The sequence below is a fragment of the Bombyx mandarina genome, chromosome 17 (assembly GCF_030267445.1).
Source record: "Bombyx mandarina strain Sakado chromosome 17, ASM3026744v2".
Classification (NCBI taxonomy): Eukaryota; Metazoa; Arthropoda; class Insecta; order Lepidoptera; family Bombycidae; genus Bombyx; species Bombyx mandarina.
The window spans coordinates 5,346,269-5,369,421 of record NC_143223.1 but is presented as its reverse complement, the minus strand read 5'-3'; the positions used below and the strand labels follow the sequence as shown (position 1 = coordinate 5,369,421).

General features: G+C 36.4%; 2 protein-coding genes and 1 long non-coding RNA gene across 3 annotated transcripts in view; 2 read left to right on the top strand and 1 right to left on the bottom strand.

Moving 5' to 3' along the window:
* Positions 1–12,427, top strand: part of LOC114253177 (testis-expressed protein 2) — a 32,431-nt gene extending 20,004 nt beyond the window's left edge. Inside the window, exons 14-20 of the mRNA XM_089734395.1 lie at positions 979–1,137; positions 3,652–3,838; positions 5,271–5,374; positions 6,324–6,445; positions 7,218–7,302; positions 8,102–8,241; positions 8,874–12,427. Of these exons, the coding sequence (XP_089590521.1) occupies positions 979–1,137; positions 3,652–3,838; positions 5,271–5,374; positions 6,324–6,445; positions 7,218–7,302; positions 8,102–8,241; positions 8,874–9,063 (987 nt within the window). The 3' untranslated portion in view covers positions 9,064–12,427. The remainder of the gene's footprint in view (positions 1–978; positions 1,138–3,651; positions 3,839–5,270; positions 5,375–6,323; positions 6,446–7,217; positions 7,303–8,101; positions 8,242–8,873) is intronic.
* LOC149501113 (uncharacterized) overlaps positions 1–23,153 on the top strand; it is a 271,222-nt gene that overhangs the window by 176,999 nt on the left and 71,070 nt on the right. The window lies entirely within an intron of this gene.
* The window catches only part of LOC114253313 (meteorin-like protein), a 45,169-nt gene continuing 36,596 nt past the window's right edge, over positions 14,581–23,153 (bottom strand). Inside the window, exons 3-5 of the mRNA XM_028188146.2 lie at positions 22,282–22,572; positions 18,440–18,584; positions 14,581–16,099 (exon numbers count right to left, since the gene is read on the bottom strand). Coding sequence (XP_028043947.2) covers positions 15,844–16,099; positions 18,440–18,584; positions 22,282–22,572 — 692 coding nt within the window. The 3' untranslated portion in view covers positions 14,581–15,843. The remainder of the gene's footprint in view (positions 16,100–18,439; positions 18,585–22,281; positions 22,573–23,153) is intronic.

Sequence of the window (23,153 nt, the reverse complement as noted above, 5' to 3'; positions counted from 1 at the left end):
ATGTAGCCTCGAAACAAACAGCAGACGTCGGAGTCATGTGTACGATCGAACCGTCAACTCACCAACGAAATCGGAACAAGAAGATTAACAAATGCGATGTTTGTTTACTTACTTGTAACTAAACGTATCTACGCTATACATATATAGATGACGTTATAGTATTCTATTGTAACAGATAAATCGTTAATTAATACGAAACACATAGATATTCCTTAGTCGAGCCATAGAAAGTAAATTTAATTGAATGTTTATATTTAGTCATTGAAGATTTGTTTTTAGAAATATTAGGATTAGCATTAACCGTAGAATTTAGCTTTCTAGTAGAGTAAATCTAGTTTTGATTTTGATTTTTTTATTTTCACATTCAAACGCACTAAAGTTGACAACATAAATGTCATAATTAATGTCATATATAATACTATTACAATCGACACACACAAACTGAGTTTCTCGCTGTATCTTCTCAACGGGTCGCGATTCCTATTCAGTGGTAGATTCCGCTAAGCCCTGCTCTAGCTAGGGCGGATGTTACCAAAGTCATCCTAGGACTGTGCGCTCAGAACAGCGCCCCTAGCGGCAAACGTAAGCAAACGCTCGCAACTCCATACAAATTTGAGTTAACTTTTACGCTATCGAGTACGTTAAAAAACTCGCACTAAGTACACTGATCTTAAGCTCGCCTCCACGTCAGGTGAAGGTATAAACCCTTGATTTTTTTAAGGGATTTTATGACCTGGTAACTAAGACCTTTAAGTCATGTCTTATTTTAATTTATATTCTTATTTTTACGAAAAATGATATTATGAAGTGAAATTAAATCAACTGGCATGAAATGAAATGAGATGAGATGGTATGAAATATAATCTCAGTAAAATGGTGGTCATTTACTGAAAAATTATAATTATATTATACTCCTTGGGGTTACTCAAAGTAGGTAGGCTAAAAAAAACGCCTATTTTTTTTATTTTTTTTCGATAGCCAAAAAGTCCGTCACCGGACTGCGAGTGCCGCACCCTGCCCGCGGAACTGACCTGGGTCAACACGGCGCTGGCTCGCGTCGCGTACGACGTGATGCGGGACCCCGTCATCATAGCGCGCGTGCAGAACAGGATACAGAGAAAGCTCAACACTCTCAAGGTCAGTACCGAAGGTCGGATTCTTTGGTTTAGTTATATTATATTTATATTATATTAGTTATATTATATTTAATCCGCTAGTATATATATTATATATACTAGCGGACCCGACAGACGTTGTCCTGTGAATGCATACAAAAAAATTAAAACAAGTCGATCCAGCCGTTTAGTTGCAGTATAGATAAATAGCCTAAATACCAACTGCAGCGCCATCTGCCGGGCTGATTTGTAAATCTAAACCATCCAGGGTGCCACCCACCAAACTCATACAAAAAAATTCATTTAAATCGGTTCAGTCGCTTAGCTCAGTGACATACACACGTAAAGAAGAATTATATATAGTATATTTTGTTTTTTGATGATAAATTTTGTGTCTGATACCGGACTGGTATCGCGATGGTTTTGTATGACATAATATGTGTATGGGTGTATGTGTAGGGTAGATAGATCGTGGCACGCTCAACATCGACTCCGATAAAAATTAACAAAAATTTTATCTAAAAAGTGACTTGAGATACATTATATAAGTGTGAATAGAGTCTTAGTGCTAAGGGAGCTAAGGGTGAAGATAAAATACAGTGGAAACACAAATATCAAACTCATAAAAACTTGAATCATACATTGTGCAAACCATCTACAAAGTTTTGATCTCCAAGGTCTTCTGAGAGCATTTATGCGTCTTTTGAGACACAACACCTCAAGCCAGAACACACTTGTGTAAGTAATAGTGAAATTATCAAATCAAAGTGAAGAACAAAACAAGTGCAAACTATCATAAGATAATCGATAAGATTGTTGTTTTGGAAATCATCATAGCTCCAATCAGTGTAACATCCCACGCGCCATCTATTACAACAGAAGCTAATTACTACGTCACACTCATCGACGTCAGGTCAAGAGCTAACTAAAACAAACACGCACCGCTAGAGGACATCACTTGCATCATAACAAACCGTAACGATGGAAGAAGTTTTAAACACGCTAATTTCAATAAAAAAAGAACTGGAAGAACAAAGAATTGAAATTAGAGAAACTGGAAAAAATGTTACGGAAAAAGTTACACAAAATATTACTAGTATATTCGAGGAGAAATTTTTGGTCTGGGAAGGAAAACTTGGAGAAATAAAAGAAAAAGTGGAAAATCAAGAAAAAAGAATTCATTATCTGGAAAAACAAACAAGAGTAAGAAACTTAGTATTTTTCGGTATCGAGGAAAACGAAACATCATACAAGAGTTTCGAAGAAAATATAATTAAATGGATTGAGCAATATTTCTCTATCAAACTAACCTACAGCGACATTCAAGAGATAAAAAGACTGGGAAAGAAACAAGAGAGACCACGTCCAACTGTTGTAACTTTCACTACACTAGGAATAAAAATCGAAATATTTAAACAAAAAAGAGCGCTGAAAGATACACAGTACTATATGAAAGAAGACTTTCCCAAATATGTACTTGAAAAAAGAAAGGCACTACAGGAACAACTGAAAATAGAGAGAGAAAAGGGAAATACAACTATACTCAAATATGATAAACTAATTGTATCAAAATACCAAAGTAAAAGAAAATACCGGTCATCTCCAGACAATACCCCACAAATCAATATAGACAAGTATACTCAGGCTAGTAAAAAAAACAAGACAAAGCAGATTGGCAAGACAGTCACTAGGTCAAATAGTATCACAGAAGGAGTCATAAAACCTAGCATGCTCAACTTCTTAGTTAACAAAAATACAATCAAAACTAACAACAACCAAGAAAGTAACAGCAAGAATGTATAGCAACTAAGCCCCTCCTACCACAAATATGCCACAATTGAACAAAATAACATACAAAAAAATATGTATATAAAAAAATCTTCCAACCCGGTTGGTCACCGTGGAAGAATACGACCAAAACCCTCCAGAGAAGTCACCAATAGAGGAAAGAAATACCCTAGATAAATATAAACTAAGCATTAATGGGCATCACTGGAGGAGGCCTTCACCCAATCTGGGGTTCCAGTAGATTAAATAACTACATAATATTAAGTAAACATAACTATATAATATTAAGTAAACATACTAATTATATTAAGTAAGTGATAAAAACTATATAAAAAAATATATAATATTAAAATAAAATAATAAAAAAATAAAAAACTAACACATAGATAGATTTTAAGCTATGTAAATTTACTGGAAATAAAAAGGCTTTATTATTATTATTATTATTATAATATGTGTATATGAGGCTGTCAGCGCAAATGTGGCCTAAGCTTACCATAGTATGGAGATATCGAGGTTTGAATTTACTTTTACACTGCTTCGTAGGCAAAAACAATACGAGCAAAAGAATGTTTACAAAGCCATCTGCTATCTATCGCTGAAACTAGGATAGTCCGGTTTTGCGTCAAAATTTATTTTGTTTTAAATAAATTGCAATTTAGAAGCACCAATTTTGAGAAAATTGTGGATTAAGCCACTTTTACTCTGATGATCCCATATATGTGCAACGTTGCCCGCATGCGTGTAGCTGCCGTCGTTCATGTCCCCGCTGACGGTGACGTCACTGTCGCTGGCGGGCGCGTGCCCGGCGCTGGGCGGCGTGGCGGCGCGCTGGGACGCGCGCGGCGTGTGGCTGGACGCCGACCTGCGCTACGACGGCGGCGCCCACATCGCGCTACTCACGCAGATCAACCTCATGAAGCTGAAGGAGAAGAGTAAATATAATTACAAGTTTCATACAAATAGAAAGAGAGAGAGAGAGAGAGAGAGGGAGAGGGAGAGAGAGAGAGAGAGAGAGAGAAAGAGAGTATTCTTTACTGTACACCAAAAAAATAAATAAACAATGCGATACATTAAATATATTGAATCTCTATATCGGGCAAAGATTAAATAAGACACGTGTTCAGTTAAGTGACTAACGTATGTATACATATTGGGTTTACAACCTTACGTGCTATCTACAGCCCGACAATCCCGAGACTGACGTAGCACCATTACAATATAATTACCGCTAACACATACATATAATTATTAGTTGCTATGGGGACATTTGTGGTCCCTACAAATACAAAAAAGTACAATTGGCGGTCTTATGGCTAAGAGCGATCTCTTCCTGACAACCATCAGATAGACAAGAATCATTTGGAAATGAATTACGCGCGGTGTACCAATCCTGTGAATCCAGTACCAATACATACACATATATACATAAACCTAAAATAATACCTTATAAATGCATACAAATACACAATGTAACGTAATAATAGTTTTGCTTCTTTGCACATAAATAAATAAGAATAAAAAATTTACATATAAAACATACTTAAAATACCTATGAAACATAAATATACAATTGAAGTAAATACCAATTTTAGGATCTACCTTATCACTAATTAAACTGGTTGACGGCTAATTGTTTAAAAAATGCTCCTTAATGAGTGGAGTGAATAATAAATGCAGTGGCTCTCAAACTTTTTTTTGTCGCAGCACTCGAAAGAAATGTTTTAATTTTCATTATTTACTTAAAATACACGGTGTAAAATGGGTTGATAATATGGTGGGTTGATAATTTTAAATTTGGCGGCACACAAACAACGTTGTCTCTAGCCCATATAGCGTCCGTTTGCAATCATCATCCTAGCGCCCTCTAGGAAGCGCGCGATCAAAATGGAATAGGTACAAATGTAACAGGTTCATTGGCTACGCCCACACCCTGCACCATAGATAAAACTGCCTCTGTACAAAAGTGCCGATTATTGCAAAAGCATTATATAACGGTCGTCATAAAGTAGAATGCATCGCTGTTTCATAGTAGAAATTGGCAAGGTATGCTAATACCTTAAGACAGGTTAGCTAGCACCTACGCTCTTATGTCTTATGGTAGGCAACTTGGCTCTGCCCCTAGCATTACTAACCTCCATGAGCGACGGCAATCACTCACCATCAGGAGGGCCGTATGCTCGACTGTCCATACGAAAAAAAAAGTCTTTAGATTTTTTCCGATAACATTTAGGGCGATGATTTAAATAAAATCCAAATAATAGTTCGAGTCGATTCGAATTCCACTGCCTTTCCAGCTGGCGTCTCAAAATGCGTATTATGTTTGTTAAATATTTGTTATTGATATACAACGACGTTTTCATTCAGATATGACATTGGAGGAGCAACTCCTCGAGCACAGCGAGAATGTCGTCGAAAGCGACACTTGCGCCACACCGACTTGTGGAGCATTTTCTGAAAAACAACTCAGAGTAAGAGCAACGTTTTTTTTTATTAATTTAGCTCGGTCATCGAACACAGACGCCCTTTCGATAAAGCGGCACGACACGAGAACCCTTTCATCGTGGCCACCGGTAACTAAATTGCCGATCCTGCGGACCAAATGGTAAACAGCCGACGTAACCCAAAACACGTCATCTCGGATCCTCCCGATCCACTAACGCTGCTTTTAGGTACCCCAAGCACCGGTCATCGTTCTCGTCCAACCCGTCGCTTGCGACGAATGGCTGAGCGAGTAAATTAACCCTCAGACACAGCCCACTGCGTTTCGCGCCGGATCTTCTCAGTGGGTCGCGTTTCCAATCCGGTGGTAGAATCTGCAAAACACTGCTCTTGTAAGGGTTCGTGTTAGCAACATCGTCAGGTTTGGGCCCCGTGAACTCATCTACTAGCCCGGTGACGCTGACATGGTCTCTCTAGACCATCAGCTTAGGTAGGGGAAAAAAGAGCACAGACGTACATGAACGCGAATGTCATTATCCACCTTGACATGTGAGGTCGATTAGAACTACTATCACGGTTAAACTGGAATCCGAAAGAATGAAACAAAACAGCGGTACTTATTCGTAAGTATTCACAAATATTGATCGATGCGTGGGCGGGTCAACGACCTCACGGTCCACCCGGTGTTAAGTTACCAGAGCCCATGGACATCGACAATGTCTATTCCGCCACCCACCTTTAGACTTGAGCTTTAAGTATCTGTTCTATAGTGTACGACCGCCCCACCCTTCAGACCGGAACGCATTCACATAATGAATTGTATTCCCGAATTAATCTTATTAATTAGTTATTGTGAATAAAATATATTATCATGAATAGTTTATTTTTGTGAATTTTCATTTGATTTACTAATTTAAAGGTAAATTACAAATTCTATTTGAGAAACTAAGTTTGAATTATTGTTTTTTATTGTATCAGAAAAGGAAACCAGCGATATACGATTCCGATATAGAAGACTCCGCGGAGTCGAGCAGCGACGACGAGAGTCCGCCGGTGCAGCCCGTCGACAGCGCTGACAACCTAACGGTATCGGAGAGTCCGTGAGTAGCGTACTTTATGTATCGATTAACTGTATCGATTAAATATTATCGATAATATATCGATTAAACGTTTTGCCAAGAGTAGTCAGTCTGGTGAGCATTAGACTTTTGACTTTTTGGCGGGAACGCGAGGAGTGAAGTTGTGTGATTTGTTTTATTTTGTCTATTTAGTGCTTCTTCAGGTTTAAATGTGTAATAACGGTGGTTTATTAACTGTTTAATATCTGTGAAAGTGCACAAATGTAGGAAAATGAAACAAAGCCGCTGGACGTAACTTCTCCTGTTCCTCCAAAAAGTCCACTGAAAAAATCTTAGTAAATAACCACCATTTTACTGAGATTATAATTCATCCCATATCATCTCATTTCATTTAATTTCATACCAGTTGATTAATGTCTCAAATTAATCATCTTCATTTCATTTCATTTCACTCTATATTATCATTTTTCATAAAAATACGAATATAAATTAAAATAAGACATGACTCAAAGGTCTTAGTTACCAGGTCACAAAATCCCTTTTTTTTTTATCTTTTATAAGTCAAACCGGATATTATTATAGTATTGTACTGTCCGCACACACATAGTTACCAACAACCTTTTAATTAAAAGGACCATTATATAAATGTAACGAAAAACCTTTAGTATTCAAACTCAGTTTTAAGAAAGATTTTGAATACTAAATGTTTTTCGTTACATATATTATGTCAATATTGAAATTAAAAAGTTTCGTAGCATCCTCTATTGAATGTTTCGAAAAAATCACTTTACAGATCTACGACGACAGAAGGTGGATCGTCCAAAAAGAAATTCTTACGGATGGTCGATAAGATTGCAACCAACAAATACTTCCAGCAGGTTAGTTTAGCTTTGGTATCCTTGAACGTGTCTGGATAAATATGTCTATTAATCAACACCGGTATGCAACGGTAGTAAGAGTAATCGAGTTGCCTTAATTTATTGATCAGGACACTTCTCCAACATCCTTCAAATATTTATTTTAATCAGTGATTACGAATTCTGATCAATTAAACTTGAACTATACAAATAACTAGTCCAACCCGGCACTCATTGCTAACGGACCTTCGATCCGATCGCTACCAAACTTCAGAGGATCACCCGCTAGACGAATTTAAAAAAATTCGGAAAATTTCGTTGAAATCTGTTGCTTTGAAGTCTACAGCCAACATCGATAGGATAGATACATCGATCTTTCTAGATTTACTAAAAATATTTTTACTAAAAACCATATCGAAGATAACATATGAGCGGTTATTTAAAAAATGACGCATTGCTATAAGAACGCATGAATAAGCCTTCCCCTAAACATCTCTCTCGCTTAATTTCCTAGCAGAATTCATGTATTAGTGTTTTTTGTTAGTTCCTCTATCACTAAATTTAGAATGCTTCTAATTTAATAGTTATTATAATTGCTCTGTTATGCTTAATAATATACTTTATGATATATCAAAATTTTTAAATCGAACACAGCCCAACATGTCCCAGCACTAGAACAAAGGAACAGCGCATATCTACAGATAAACAAAATGATTCGTCGTTCCTATTTGCACAATATTTTCAAATAAATCTATCTAGCTTTCATTGGCTTAAAGGTCCCATTGCTGGACAAAAAGTTTAAAAATACCGGTTCTCACAGGTAACCGACTACAAGTACGTGAAGCGTGCAATGGAGGGACTGTCCAACACGGATATAAAACTGCATCTAGAGATACAAGGTCTGGAGGGACGTCTGTCATTTAATCTCCCGCCTCCGCCGCACGATCGAGTATGGATCGGGTATGGAGTTTTTTTCTATACATTGTCTATGTCAATTGATTTTTCTGTCAATTTTGTGCGTTTTACGTTAGTGAACTTTGAGTGCTATAAATCCTGATTGTATATAATTATAATGGCATCACTGGGAATGCTGTCTCAAGAGGTGAATTGTATTCCCTAGTTTGAAAAAAAAATCACGGTTTACTAAAACAACAATTTGTTTAAAATAGATTGGGCTATACGTGGAGCCAAGTTGTGTGTATTGTATTATGTTGTTCAATCGGCCTTTCTTCAAATCTGTATTATCGGTGGTTTTTTATCTGGTTAACATCTGTTAAAGTGCCCAAATGTGAAAAAATAAAATAAAGACGCTGGAAAAGTGTTAATTAAAAAACCACCATTTCACAGAGACTTTATTTCATCTCATCTCGTTTTATTTATTTTCATCCCAAATGATTCGCTTTGATTTCGCTTCATATAATTTTTAAATTATAACAAAATAAAAGAAGAAAATACAAGGCTTAAAGGCCACTTTATCAGGCCATCAAAGCTTAAAAAAAAATTAATTAAAATAGGTTCTATATTTGAAATTGAGAAAGTAATATTTTACATTTTACATTTACATAAAGTATTAAAGTTCTATTACGATTCAGTTTCCGAACGAATCCTCAACTGGTGCTAAAAGCGCGTCCCGCGGTCGGCGCGCGCACGTTACGTTTCACGCACATCTCCAACTGGATCGAGCAGAAGCTGAGCAAAGAATTCGAAAAGGTCCTCGTTTTGCCGAACATGGAGGATATCATTATCGACATAATGACGCCAACACCGGTGCAGTTCGAGTGAGTACTTTTTTAACCCAAAATGCCTAAAACGTGTTTTATAAAAGAGTTCGGAATGTTAAAAAAAAAATTCCTCTTAACACTGGGGTTTTTCTGAATTAAGAAGCCAAGGGTTTTTTTGTTAGGTTAAGGCATCCTTTTAAGTAGTGATATACAATAAAAAAAACTTTACAAAAAATGAAACGCAAATAGAAAAATATTAAATTGTCTATGCACATAACAAATTGTTTATTTGATGTTATAAAATTAAAATTCTATGCAAATTTTCATGTACCTATCTAAAACGAAATTGTAGTTTATTTTTTATAATTGGAAAAGTATGTAATGAGAATATTTTTTTATTATTTTGGATGTGGCAGGGACGTAATTAGAAATTAAATTGTACTAGGAAATTAAGTTAGCGAACTTGTTTTTATTTAATAAAAAAGACAATGAAAACATTAAAAACAACGAGATATTGTAAACAAATACGTCGCTAAAGATAATTAAGTAGCTATGATATAATTAACTAAACAGTAATATTATGCTAAAGGCTAAACAGTTCCGACAACACCACAATATAATTGATTTTTATTTTATGAAATAGTCATATTTTTTTAACTTCTGAGTCTCATAAGTCTCATAATAAAATTGGATTTTTAGATTGTTTTTCGTTACAATTACATATATTATTTACATTATTTCGAAAATTATTTTAAATGATTAGTTTGGATTAATTAATCTTTACCATTTAAGAACCTTGCCTTCTTTCACATGAATTATTGTAATAATATATTAGAGTCGACTATTATCAAAGCCGGCAATGTGACTTTTGGACAATTATTGGTAAATCAGAAAAACGAATTATTGACTTTGTATTCCATTGGCAGTCACAAAACTCTTCTGAACGACATCTAAGATAAATAACAGGTTAAGTATTAACCTTTATTTAATGCAGGTTTTGAACCGTATTCTTTGAAGGAGACGATTATATTCAAATCAATCTGTATTGACAAATCAATAACAATTTTTTGTCCAAATGCACAGATTGCCACCTTTGATAATAGACGACTCATTAGTCCTCTCATAATAAAACGTATAAAACATTAGAAAAAATATTTCTGAGCATTCCTGAGGGTTGTTTCCACTGCAATTTATTTAAAAAAAAATAAAAAAATAGAGTTGTCTGCTTCCAATGCTGAACCCGTGATTTAAAAAAAAACAATAATGGTTAATCATGCTTAGACCAACTCCATTGATAGTCGTACTTACTTCATGTAATCGTCGCCGGCTTGTTTACAATCTCATATTTCCACAATTTTGTGTAGTATTTTTAAACCTATGTCTCAATCACAACTTTATTACAGCAATGTGAATATTCAGATTATATGTTTAGAATCTGGGACGATTATATCTGCCAAAAAATGTTTTCAGAATAAATAAAATACTAACGAATAATATAACCCTAAAAGTGTATTGTTGTTATTGTATACTGACTAGTAGGTATTTCAGCATTAATTAATTCAGTGTTAGGTGTCAGTCGGTTCATAAAAGTATAGTTACAATTTAATTAAAAAAGATATATACCTGCATAATTAATCGTCTGAATATTATATAAAATTAGTATGAAATATTATATACTTTCTTAGAATTTACTTGGCGATCTGTATGTAACTTATTTCAAAATAATGCTCTATCTGATCGATAAAATTTAACGATATAGAAGGTGATAATGCAGCGTCAGCTACTAAAGCTTTCGATAATTGTTCGTGAGCTTATAAGCCACCTAATTCCAAAATGTTTCAAATTGTCACTTTATAATAGTTTTAAATGATAACATTTATTCCGTGAGTAGCTGGAATTGTCCCTTAGGCCATTACCAGTGATTAGGCAAGGAATTTTTTTAAAAAGATATTTAAGAACTGCTTATATAATTTTTCATTAAGTTAACAAAAGCAAAAAAAAAAACCGATCGCTAAGTAAAGTTTGCGATCGCTAAGTAAAGTTTGAGTATGATCCAGTAAGTAGTACTACGGTGTTAGAGCTTCCTCGTCATTGAACTGTTGCGACAATAATTACATCACATAAAATATTTGAAAAAGAAATTCGGTGTTCGCACAATTTTTATAATTAACATAAATTTAATATTTATTGCCAGCACATTACGTAACTTGACTATTTTATTATTATTTTTTTAACTGAAAAGTGTGAAAGCGTAATTAAACCATGTCACTTGCAAAATAATATTATGTGATTTAATCAACAATAAGGTTTCTAATATCAAAATTCAAACGTAAAAATGATGGGAAATATTGAGGCAGTCATCAAAACAACGTCATTGTATGGGCTTATATTTGGGGTTAAACTTTATCCAACTGTGAAAGCTGAGTGTGTTTTGCTCATAATCTAAAGTATGCTTTTCTAATATATGTGCCGAATAAAAATGTCTTATTTTACTAAGTAAAGAGGATCATTGATTGATTATTTGATCAATCAATTGTCTAGAGCTTATGAAAGAACACTCCATGGTCATCACCACTCGAATAGTTAAATAAACTCTCACACGAGTGTGATGATGACATAGTATTTTACTTTATTATTATGATTTAAATGTTGTTTGTGGGTTTATTTTTTTTCATGAGGCACGTCGCCATTTTTCACATTCAATTCTATGATATGACTTATGCCAAACCTATAATAATTATCTTTTGTATTTTTATATGCGATAAGTTTATATGTAATTGAAATTTAAATAAAATGTTAATTTATAATTTTTAGTACATATTTATAAATCTCACTAAGTGAATTCAATCGTGAGACATTCCATCACAAAATGTTTTTTTTTCTTCTACTAAAAAATATTTGAGACTTAATGTTCCGTATTGGAATAATAAATCACAATAGAAACGTTTCCAAAATACACTACGTCAACATATCACAACGAAATTAAATATTTTTAAAATAATTATCTCTCTATTGTCGTTTACAGTATTTTAATGTATTAATTGTGTAATGTTTATATAACTAAGTTTACATTGCTTTATAATAATAATTCATTTAAGTGCAATTCGATGAAGATTGTTTTTATTTTTTTTTGTTTTTCACAAAAACATTTTGTTTTCGTTTCAAATAGTTTTTGTTTTAATATTTTTTATTCTATGTATTATAATAAATGTAATGTTTGTTTTTGTACTGTGATCACAAACAATACTGATGTTATCACAAAGTGTACCAAATGACAAATAGCGATTGTATAATGTAATATAATATATTATTATCAAATTATTAAGTGTTTATGTGATATTATATATAGTTAAGTGTTAAACCGTGCCGAGTAGATTTTCTATATGGTATCAGTTGTGATTTTGTCAATAAACGAGTTGCTGTAATTTAGAGTTTTTTTTTAATTCAGTTTTATTAATTAATGTATTATATATAGCAGGGGTGGCCAACTTGATTAGAACTAAGATCTACTACTGTTTACTGACGTAACACTACAATCTACTAATGACATTTCTTGAAATTTAGTGAAACAATGTAGTTCAGTATACAAATAAGTAGTATATTTTCTTTTATTGAAAGGATTAACATAAAGCTAAAATTATATATTAAAAGAGGACTATTGTATGGAAGAGAGGATAAATAATGTGACGTAATGGTCATTAATAAATGATACAAGATGAAGATGATGCGTGCAGCAATTGATAATTACGTTGCGCAGTCTGTTCTATATATTTATATTTTTTTGCCTTTCTACGATCGACTGAACTAATAGCCACGATCGACCGGTCGATCGCGATCTACCGGCTGGCCACCCTTGATATATAGTAACTTAACCTTTTTTCTCTCTCTACCTATTCGCTGACAGCTTAGAGGCTATTCTAGCTTCTCACAGACGGGTAAGTGAGCTCACGGACTCGACCTGAGAGGTTTGCTAACTCTAGCCCTAGCAAGAGCAGTACTTCCCAGAATCTGCAACCGGATCGGAAACGTGGCACACTGAGAAGATAGGACGAGAAACTCAGTGGGCTGTGTCTATGGGTTAGTTCGCTCGTCGAACTCTTCGTCGTAATCGACAAGTTAGACAAGGACGATGATCGGTGCTTGAAGGGCTTAAAAGCACCGATACTTGCATTGCCCCGTCGCCTGCGTCGGATAAGTAATTAGCGGCGGCAACGATAAGGAGGGTTGTCGTGTCGCACCGCTTTTTCGAAGTAACGTTCTAACACGTTTAGGTACTTAGGTATCGGTTTTATGTTTAGGTCGTCGTGAAGATCTACGTTCCTCTCGTATGACTGCCTGCAGAAACACGATTCGATGACCTGGAGAGGGTTTATGTGCATGCAGACCGCGTAAAGCAAACACTTCACTGCGTAATGTCATGAAGTCATATTTGCAAGATAAAGGCTAATGGATTAATTGGCTTCTGAATGGAAATGTTGGGAGTCTTCAACAGAGGGAATCACAAGTACATGCATGGACAAAGAGTTTTGCTTTATAAAGCACAAGACCGGCCTCACGTGGCGTAGTGCTCCGGTCTCTAGGGAGGGCGCCTTTTTTTTTCTCCTACCTAAGCTGATAGCCTTAACTGCTATGCTAGCCTTAACTGTGTGATGCTAACACTGACCCTAGCAAGAGCAGTGCTTCGCAGAATCTACCAATCGGAAACGCGACCGACTGAGAAGATCCGGCGAGAAAATCAGTAGGCTGTGTCTATGGGTTAATTCGCTCGTAGAGCCCTTCGTCGCAAGCGATGGGTTCGACGAGGACGGTGACCGGTGCTAAAAAGCACCGTTAATGGATCCGGAGGATCCGTAATGACGTGTTTTGGACGACGTCGACTGTTTACCATTCGGTCTACAGGATCGGGTATGTGACGGGCCGTTATGTGTCAACTACTGCGATCTGACACCTTACAAAAAAGGTCCGTTTGGATTTTCGATTAACCCGTTCTCGCAGATCGCATGGAACGTGCTTGGCACAGTAATATGCAAGGCACATGCCCGTCCAAGCATACAAAACTTTTTTCTTTATTGCTTTGATAGGGGGACGAGCTCATAGCCCACCTGGTGTTAAGTGGTTACTGGAGCCCATAGACATCTACAACGTAAATGCCGCCACCCGCCTTGAAATATGAGTTCTAAGGTCTCAGTATAGTTACAACGGCTGCCCTCACCCTTCAAACCGAAACGCATTACTGCTTTACGGCAGAAAAAGAGGGGGTAACTATGTTTCAAAATTTGTATTTGTAAGATGACAGCCAAAGAACCTACAGATAATACATCTTATGGAAAAGGAATACATTACATCGCCAAAAATTGATTTATTTCCAAGAAACTTCAGAATTGATGCCATTTTAAAATAAAACTACAAATGACTCTCGTAAAAACAACTTGTATATCTATTTTACATATAGAATAGAACCATTCAAACACTTAATATTTAAGAATGCAACAAATAACAGCTTTAATGACTATCATGACTTTAATGGCTAACAAACTTGAGGAATACAAGGAAAGTCGACTAAAATGAAAAACATGAGTATTTATACATATTTTATTCAACGATTGTATTTTTTACATATATATATGATATTAATATAATCTATAATATAAAACACGAATAAAATATAATATATTTACAAGGCACTTGATTATTCATTATAACTCATCTATTCTATATCACATGTCGACATTTATATATTATAATATCTTTTTACAAATATATTACTACTTAGTGTCAAAATAATAGCAGATAATATATTGATAATAGAATCTTATTTGAATATAAATTTATTTGTGCATCTTACTGAATGGAAGATCTGCAAATAGCACCGTACATACAATGCATAATTTATGTACATTTTTCGTCAGTTAAGTTTTCAATTGTTTAAAAGTACTTTGAAGGAACGAAATTAGTCACTTTCATGTCTATTGTATAGAAATAAAACCATAATTTATTAACACAAAAAATTAAATTTGATTTCAATAAATTTAGATCCTCAAAATTTTATTTGTAATTTGTTGGCATATCAAATCTCGGTTTATTTAATAAAATAGTTTTAGGTTATAGTTACATACCCTTTTTTTTAAAAACGTACTTCCAAAACTATGCAAATTTTAAAATTAGCTGTCGCTAATATAGCGTGGTTTTTGAATAACATTAATATGGCTTTGTTCCCCCGTCTTAATAATTATTATATACAGAACTTGAGATCAAACTTACGTCTATATTATAGTAACATGAAGATCTTATTATAATTTGGCACTGTGGACCGCATTTTCAAATAACAATTTTATAACGTAACTACAAAATATTCTATAAGCTTGATTCTATATGGCAAGCAACAGACACATTGAAAATACAACAATTCAATTAAAACCTTTGGAAGCGTCGTCAATCTATTATAGACTGATTAATATTGATATTTATATTTATATGGAATATACATGATATTAATCGATTTTTTTTATTCGGATCAAAATTACTAAGTTCGTGTATTTCACTACATAAATTAGAATATTAGTTTATTAACATTTTGAATTGCAAGGAGTCTGAGTCGAGTGTAAATGCTCATAAAACTATTGTCTATTCCTCAGAAATTTTGTTAGGCATCCTTAATCGCTACATGAATTTAATTTTCGATTAATAAAATTTATTTTATTTTATCTAAAACGCTTCTTAATTGCTTTTATGAGCCATTCATAAATTAATACGAATACCGAAATGTTTACTATCATTTTTGGTCCCAAACGATTTAAAGTGTACTTAGTAACTTTAAACGCGTCAGCTAGGAAATCTTAAATTAGTGTTGTAATAAACAATGAGCGGTTCCATCAGCATTTCTCTTCAGAACTAGCTGTACCCAATCATCAACTCTGGGCGCGCATACAAGTGAGTATCGGCCTAACCTACGTCTGGCCATGAGAAGGAACTCTCCGGCACCAGCGTAAGCTCCGCACGTGGACGAGACGTGAACGTGCGCGTGCAGACTTCGTTCTTTCCGTCGAGCCCTGTGCCTTCTACGGGGTTTGTGCTCGATAGCGTTGTCCACATCGTACCTGTTGGACAAATCGTATACTGTAAAATGATCAATTTTTTTTTCCTTCCTATGCCTCACCCTTCAAACCGAAACGCATTACTGCTTCACGGCAGAAATAGGGGGTGGTGGTAGCTGGGTGGGGACTCACAAGAGGTCCTACCCCTATGATCAGCAATTATAATACTGTAATCATAACGAGTGCCGTATAAAATCGCATACGTTCTACAATAAGACTTCTGTTTGTTCGTTGGTAACTATTTTTCAAAATTTGTATTTGTAAGATGACAACCAAACGAGCTACAGATAATACATCTTATGGGAAATGCTTTTTTTTTCGTACCTATGCTGATAGCCTTGAGAGGCTATTTCAGCGTAACCTTAACTAGTAGGTGAGCTCGCGGTGCTCAAACTGACGACGTTGCTAACACGAACCCTAGCAAGGGCCGTGCTTCACAGAAACTACCACCGGATCGGAATCGCGACCCACAGAGAAGATCCGGCGAGAAACTCAGTGAGCTTTGTCTGTGGGTTAATTTACTTGTCGAGCCCTTCGTCGCAGCGACGGGTTCGACGAGAACGATGACCGGGATCATATTTAAGTAGCAGATAGATATATATTTTTTTAATTACGTAATGTTAGGTAAATTAAGTGTATTTATATAAGGTAATTATTAATTTTCAACTTTTTTATGACAGCAATAGATGATTTTTTTGTTAGCGAAAATCGGTAAACGAATTCACGACCCATTCCATTCAGAATTAAATGAGTCCCGGATCCCGTAGACAACTAACTCGCAACGTTATTTCCCACTTTAGAGCATGATTACTATAACGATTGCTTCATAGTAGAAATAGAGGGAAAGTTTGTACCCGGTATGTAACGTATGGTCTACGTTTAACCAGACTAAAGATAGAAAATAGGATTCGGATAGTATATATGTAACTATATTAAATATAGAGACTAAAAATAAAATTTTCTGATTGCAAATGAATCTACGAGAAATAAGGATAACCATCTATTCTAGGAGCCGGATTGTATAAAATAATCCTAAAATATACAAAACGTTTTTGTTCAGGCGTTCAAAATAATCAGTCAAAAATGTTTTTCTGTATTAAACAAAACGGCTTTTATTTCTAAATGTCCGAAATAATAGCTTTAGTTTGAATTTCATTAAGTTGTAAAATAAAAATTCTAGTGAACTACTAAACAGACATCATGGACAGATCAGATTGACCGTTACGAGATCGCGGACTCACGTTACGCCCGACGGAATGATAATTACAAAGCATAAAGCTTGTTAAAAAATGTGCGATGGTATCGCCATGCTGGTTCGTCTTCAGCACTGGACCACTTTTATATAGATTTTATCAAACTTAAAACAGACTAGGTTTATACGAAATTCTTAGGTTAGTCTAAAATATTATATTTGACTGGATGTCTCCGTATTTGAAAGCTGCTCGTATAGTCCCGTGAACGTTTTATCAAAATGTGACCAATAGTTTTTCAGCTACCCCTTAATAATGTCTAATTAACTTCTGCTATATTGATAATATTCTCTCTTTATTTTGTTGTCGGTTTTTTGTTTTTGTTCAAATTGTTATGTCGATAATTATTTAAGATTAACCTATTATATGTTTTATGAAAACGAATTTTCGTTCTGGCAAGAGTTATTAGAATTGTACTACTCATACGAAACTCATAATTGTTTATATTATTATTAGTAGAAATAAACAGAACGGCTCTGCCAATGAGAAATCTGACACCTTTTTGTATATTCTTAGAAGGCAGACGACTATAGAGCCCATTTGAGGGTCACCGTCGCTCATGGACATCGACAATACCACAATAAATCGATTGTTCTAGAACAATCTAGCTTCATGCTAGCGTGGCGAGCGCACTTTGAGTTTTTTTCCTCTAGCCTACCTACTGTTATTACCCTGAAGAAATACTTTACTGGTACTAGGGCCTCTTTGAGTTAGCGGGTAGCTACCACCACCCCGCCTATTTCCGCCGTGAAGCAGTAATGCGTTTCGGTTCGAAGGGTGCGGTAGCCGTTGTAACTATACCTGAGATCTTAGAACTTATATCTCGAGGTGGGTGGCGCATTTACGTTGTAGATGTCTATGGGCTCCAGTAACCACTTAACATCAGGTGGGCTGTGAGCTCGTCCATCCATCTAGGCAATAAATAAAAAAAAAAGTCTACCTTTTAAACCTTCTCTGGACTTCCACAAATCATTCAAGACCAAAATTAGCCAAATCGGTCCAGCTGTTCTCGAGTTTTAGCGAGACTAACGAACAGCAATTCATTTTTATATATAGATAGATAGATAGATATTTATAATCAACGTACTCTTACCTATAATATTCATCGTTTTCTTGATCTATCTTGTCCTGGTCGTTTTCCCTGGCCGTGGCTCTGATGAGTTTGGTCAGTCGAAGAGTCAGTTGAGTCGTATCCAAATCTTCGCGCTGTTCGCTTCCAACAATCACTCCTCGAGATACTGTTGGTAAACAGAACTTTGTTATTGCGAGTACTATAGAATACCTAATAAAATTTGATAAAATAAGAAAATATTGAAAAACAATTTCTCACATAAAAATTCCCAATGTCACATTTAATTGAAAAAATTATTCTTGAACGATGATTTTTTTTCCTACCTATTCTAGCGACCTCAACGAATCATACTAAATTCACCGAGCGAGGCCTCTAACCTGAGGACGTTGCTACTAGCCCTAGCAAGAGCAGTGCTTCGCAGAATCTACCATTGGATCGAAAACGCGACCCACTGAGAAGATCCGGCGAGAAACTCAATAGGCTCTGTCTTTGATGATTACATTTTCCAGGTTTTTTTTTAAATATTATAGCAAATGTATCAATCAAGAGTCAAAGCTCAAAGAGTCAGCAAGCTTAAGTGGCAGTTGGCTGGCCATATATGCCGTAGGACTGACGATCGCTGGAGCAGACGGGCTGTCGAGTGGAGACCGCGCAGCGGAAGACGTAACGTGAACGCCCCCTGGCTAGATGGTGCGATGACCTCCGCACGGTGGCCGACAAGAGGTGGATGAGGAGAGCCGCAGACCGGGCTCAGTGATGTGGATTGGGAGAGGTCTATGTCCAGCAGTGGACGAATGTGGGCTGTTGATGATGATGATGATGATGATGTATCAGTGTTGTCTCCGTTATTATTCATTATGTATATTATTATATTATTGTAATTCGCGCGTCGCGAATTCGTAGGTAAATCGTTAAGATCAACATGTTTAACTTGTTTTGTCCAGTCTAAACTGATTTATAAGACAACAAGCGATGTTTTTACAACATTAGACGTATTTTTATTTATTTATTGCTTAGATGGGTGGACGAGATCACAGCCCACCTGGTGTTAAGTGGTTAATAGAGCCCATAGATATCTACAACGTAAATAAGCCACTCACTTTGAGATATAAGTGCTAAGATCTCAAGTATAGTTACAACGACTGCCCCGCCCTTCAAACCGAAACGCATTACTGCTTCACGGCAGAAATAGGCAGGGTGGTGGTACCTACCCGTGCGGACTCACAAGAGGTCCTGCCACCAGTAACGCAGGTGTACGCAATTTCGCAAATTATCTAAACAGTTGAAAAATATGATCTCTATAAAAAATGTCAGAAGCCATTGCCGTGAACTACTTATGTCTATGGCGTTAGCAATTTTATAGTGAGAATAATTCCAGTACTGTTTCGCATCTGACGTCACAGATAACAATTTTCGTAAGTCGTTTAGATTTGATCAACACGGCAGCTTGCTTAACTCGTTTTGTTCAGTATAAACTGATTATTTATAAGAGCACAAGCAACATATTAAATGTGTACGCATTTTAGCAAATTATATAAACAGTCGAAAATGTTCTTCTTTCACGTTTTTTTTATTGCTTGGATGGGTGGACGAGCTCACAGCCCACCTGGTGTTAAGTGGTTACTGGAGCTCATAGACGTCCACAACGCAAATGCGCCAACACCTCCAGATATAAGTTCTAAGGTCTCAGTATAGTTACATGGCTGCCCCACCGTTTAAACCGAAACGCATAACTGCTTCACGGCAGAAATAAGCGAGGTGGTGGTGCGGACTCACAAGAGGTCCTACCACCAGTAATGTGGTTGTTAGGAAAATGTGAGAGAGAAGCCATTTTCGTGAACTATCCATAACTATGGCATTCGCAATTTTGCAGTGCGAATAATTTCAGTAGGTACCCACTTTTTTCGTGTCTGACATCACAGATATAAATTTATTATAGCTAGAGCAGAAGATATTAATCGCCGCTACTATTGTGTTCCTTTTAAAAGGATGAGTAAGCGATATTGACAGTTTTTTTTTTTTTGACAAGCTTTTGTTTGAAATAGATAAGTGAATAGTTTAAGCGTCGGTAAACGGTCATCAACCCACGGGGCCCGCCTTCTGCGGACCGTAATTACATAGAAAGGTTTTCACTAACGACTCGAGCTCGATTCGTAAACGTCCTGATACTCAAGCAAACATTATTTCATTACAAAATGTAATCTAAGTATATTTACGTTTATAAGTAAAATGATTATTCAAAACGATTACCTTAATCTTGATACTACATTAAATTGGTAATGAAACGACTTGTAAGATTATTTGTCTTAATCTTTCGGACTACCTACCTAAGACTAATTGTTTTTGTATTCAATATTTAAGGCAATATTCATAACAAATGTTATTATTGTAGCGTGACAAACAAAAATTTCAACGATACGAGTTGGCGGCACATAATGACGTTTTGGTAATGGCCGGCCACAGCCCCGCGGGGCGCGTCCCGCCGCCGGTGACATTAACTCTACAACTATTATAATTTTTTTTCGAATGAGAAAAACGTTCAGCATTAGCTCCCTGCAGCGTCACGTTACCACATCCATACCCGTCAAGTATGCCTAAACCTGTCATCAATTATATCTAAGCAATACGTATGCAAAAGCTTCCGTCTTGAGTCGTGGCTGATGCAAAACGAAACGTAAACACCTTCCCGCTTAAATAGCAGCGTTTAGCGGTAGGCAGCGGCTTGGAGCGGTAGGCAGCGGCTTGGCTCTGCCCCTGGCATTGCTGAAGTCCATGGGCGACGGTAACCACTCACCATCAGGTAGGCCGTATGCTCGTATAAGGGCAATAAAAAAAAAATAAAAAAATCTTCAAAATTACTAGCGGTGCGACACAAAGAGTCGCCGGACAATGGTGTTCGTATTTAAAATTTTTACTTAATATCTTTCACTTAGCGGTGTTTTAGGAATTCATATTTTTTACCACGCAGACAAAAATGTTGAATGTGGCTTATTTAGTTGTTTTTTTTTTTTAATTACGTTTTAGTGCAAGGAATTTGTTTATTGTGGCAGATTACTGTGTGCACGGCACGGAGGTGCTCATTAACATTCGTGAGGGCGAGTCGCTGCGTCGCTACTCCTGTTGGCAATTACTGTGGTTGACAAAGTATAATTACAAATACTAGTGGTCGCTTAGCTATCGCAATTCAACCATAATTAATTTAAGTTATAAGTTTGAACATTAATACTGTTCTATTGTTTTGACAATAGATGAAGTATTGGCTATCTATGATCACAGATTTCTCTAAGGCTACACTATAGACAAATAATATCAAAGACAAACAATATTAATCTAATCTCAATTTGGCCACAGACTTTAACAATAAACAAAAGTGTGTTTAATGTTTTTTTATTTATTGATTTAATGTATTTTCCATACATAATTTGAAAAAAAAAATTAGCATTCTGCGCCCCTTTTCACTCTCACGTCATTACGGATCCTCCCGATCCATTAGGTATCTTCTTTTAGGTATCTCAAGCACCGGTCACTGTCCTCGCCGAACCCATCGCTTGCGACGAAGGGCTCGACGGGTAAATTAACCCATGGACACAGCCCACTGAGTTTCTCGCCGGATCTTCTCAGTGGGTCGCGTTTCCGATCCGGTGGCAGATTCTGCGAAGCACTGCTCTTGCTAGGGCCAGTGTTAGCAACACTTCCAGTTTGAGCCCCGTGAGCTCACCTACACGCTAGGGTAAAGCTGAAATTATAGCCTCTATAATTATGGGAAAATTCATATTCCTTCGTCCGCGCAATTTTCGTAAAAAGGGGTACAAAATTTTTGTTACACGTATTAATTTATAGATTACTATTTCGTGTGCACGTACCTAGATCGCTCGTGCAGAAGGCTAATTCCATCTCGGCCTCGGTGCACGGTCTGCATTCTGATGTGGCCGGATCATAGTGTCTCTTGTCGAGCAATCGAGCTTCGTACTTTAAGGCGGCCACTCGTTTCTTGGGCCCATCTTCGGGTTCCGCCTCAACGTACAAAGCGGCCCGGCCTTTTCTGCTCCGGAAACAGCGTAGCTCCCGCGGGTCGCCGTCGTTAGGTGCGTACAAAGGCTCTAATCTCTTTGCGCCTTCTACGAACAAACGCGCCGGGAATCTGTCCGCAGCTTCTGTAAACAATGTTGCAACATCACAATTGCTATCATTATGCATCATCATAATTTTCTTCGAAAAATGTCTGCCCACCGGTTTTTTTGTTGTTGTTTCAATTAGAGAACTAATATTACGGACGACATAGTTGACGGAGGAGAGAGACATTTTATTTATCTATTTTTTGTTGCCTTTGTGGGTAGACTAGCTTACGCCCCACCTGTTGGTAAGTGTCGTTCATGGGCGCTCAGCAATGCCAGTGGCACAGCCAATTAGCTGCCTACCGTCAAGAAGTCTTAAAAAACATTTTCATTCATATTTTTATTTTATTGCTTAGATAGGTGGACGAACGAGCTCACAGGCTACCCGGTGTTAAGTGGTTACTGGAGCCCATAGACATCAACAACGTAAATGCACCACCCACCTTGAGATATAAGTTCTAAGGTCTCAAGTATAGTTTCAACGGCTGCCCTACCCTTCAACCCGAAATGCATTACTGCTTCACGGCAGAAATAGGCAGGGTGGTGGTACCTACCCGCGCGGACTCAGAATAGGTCCTACTACCAGTAAGTATACCATCGGTAATATTAATTTGATATTC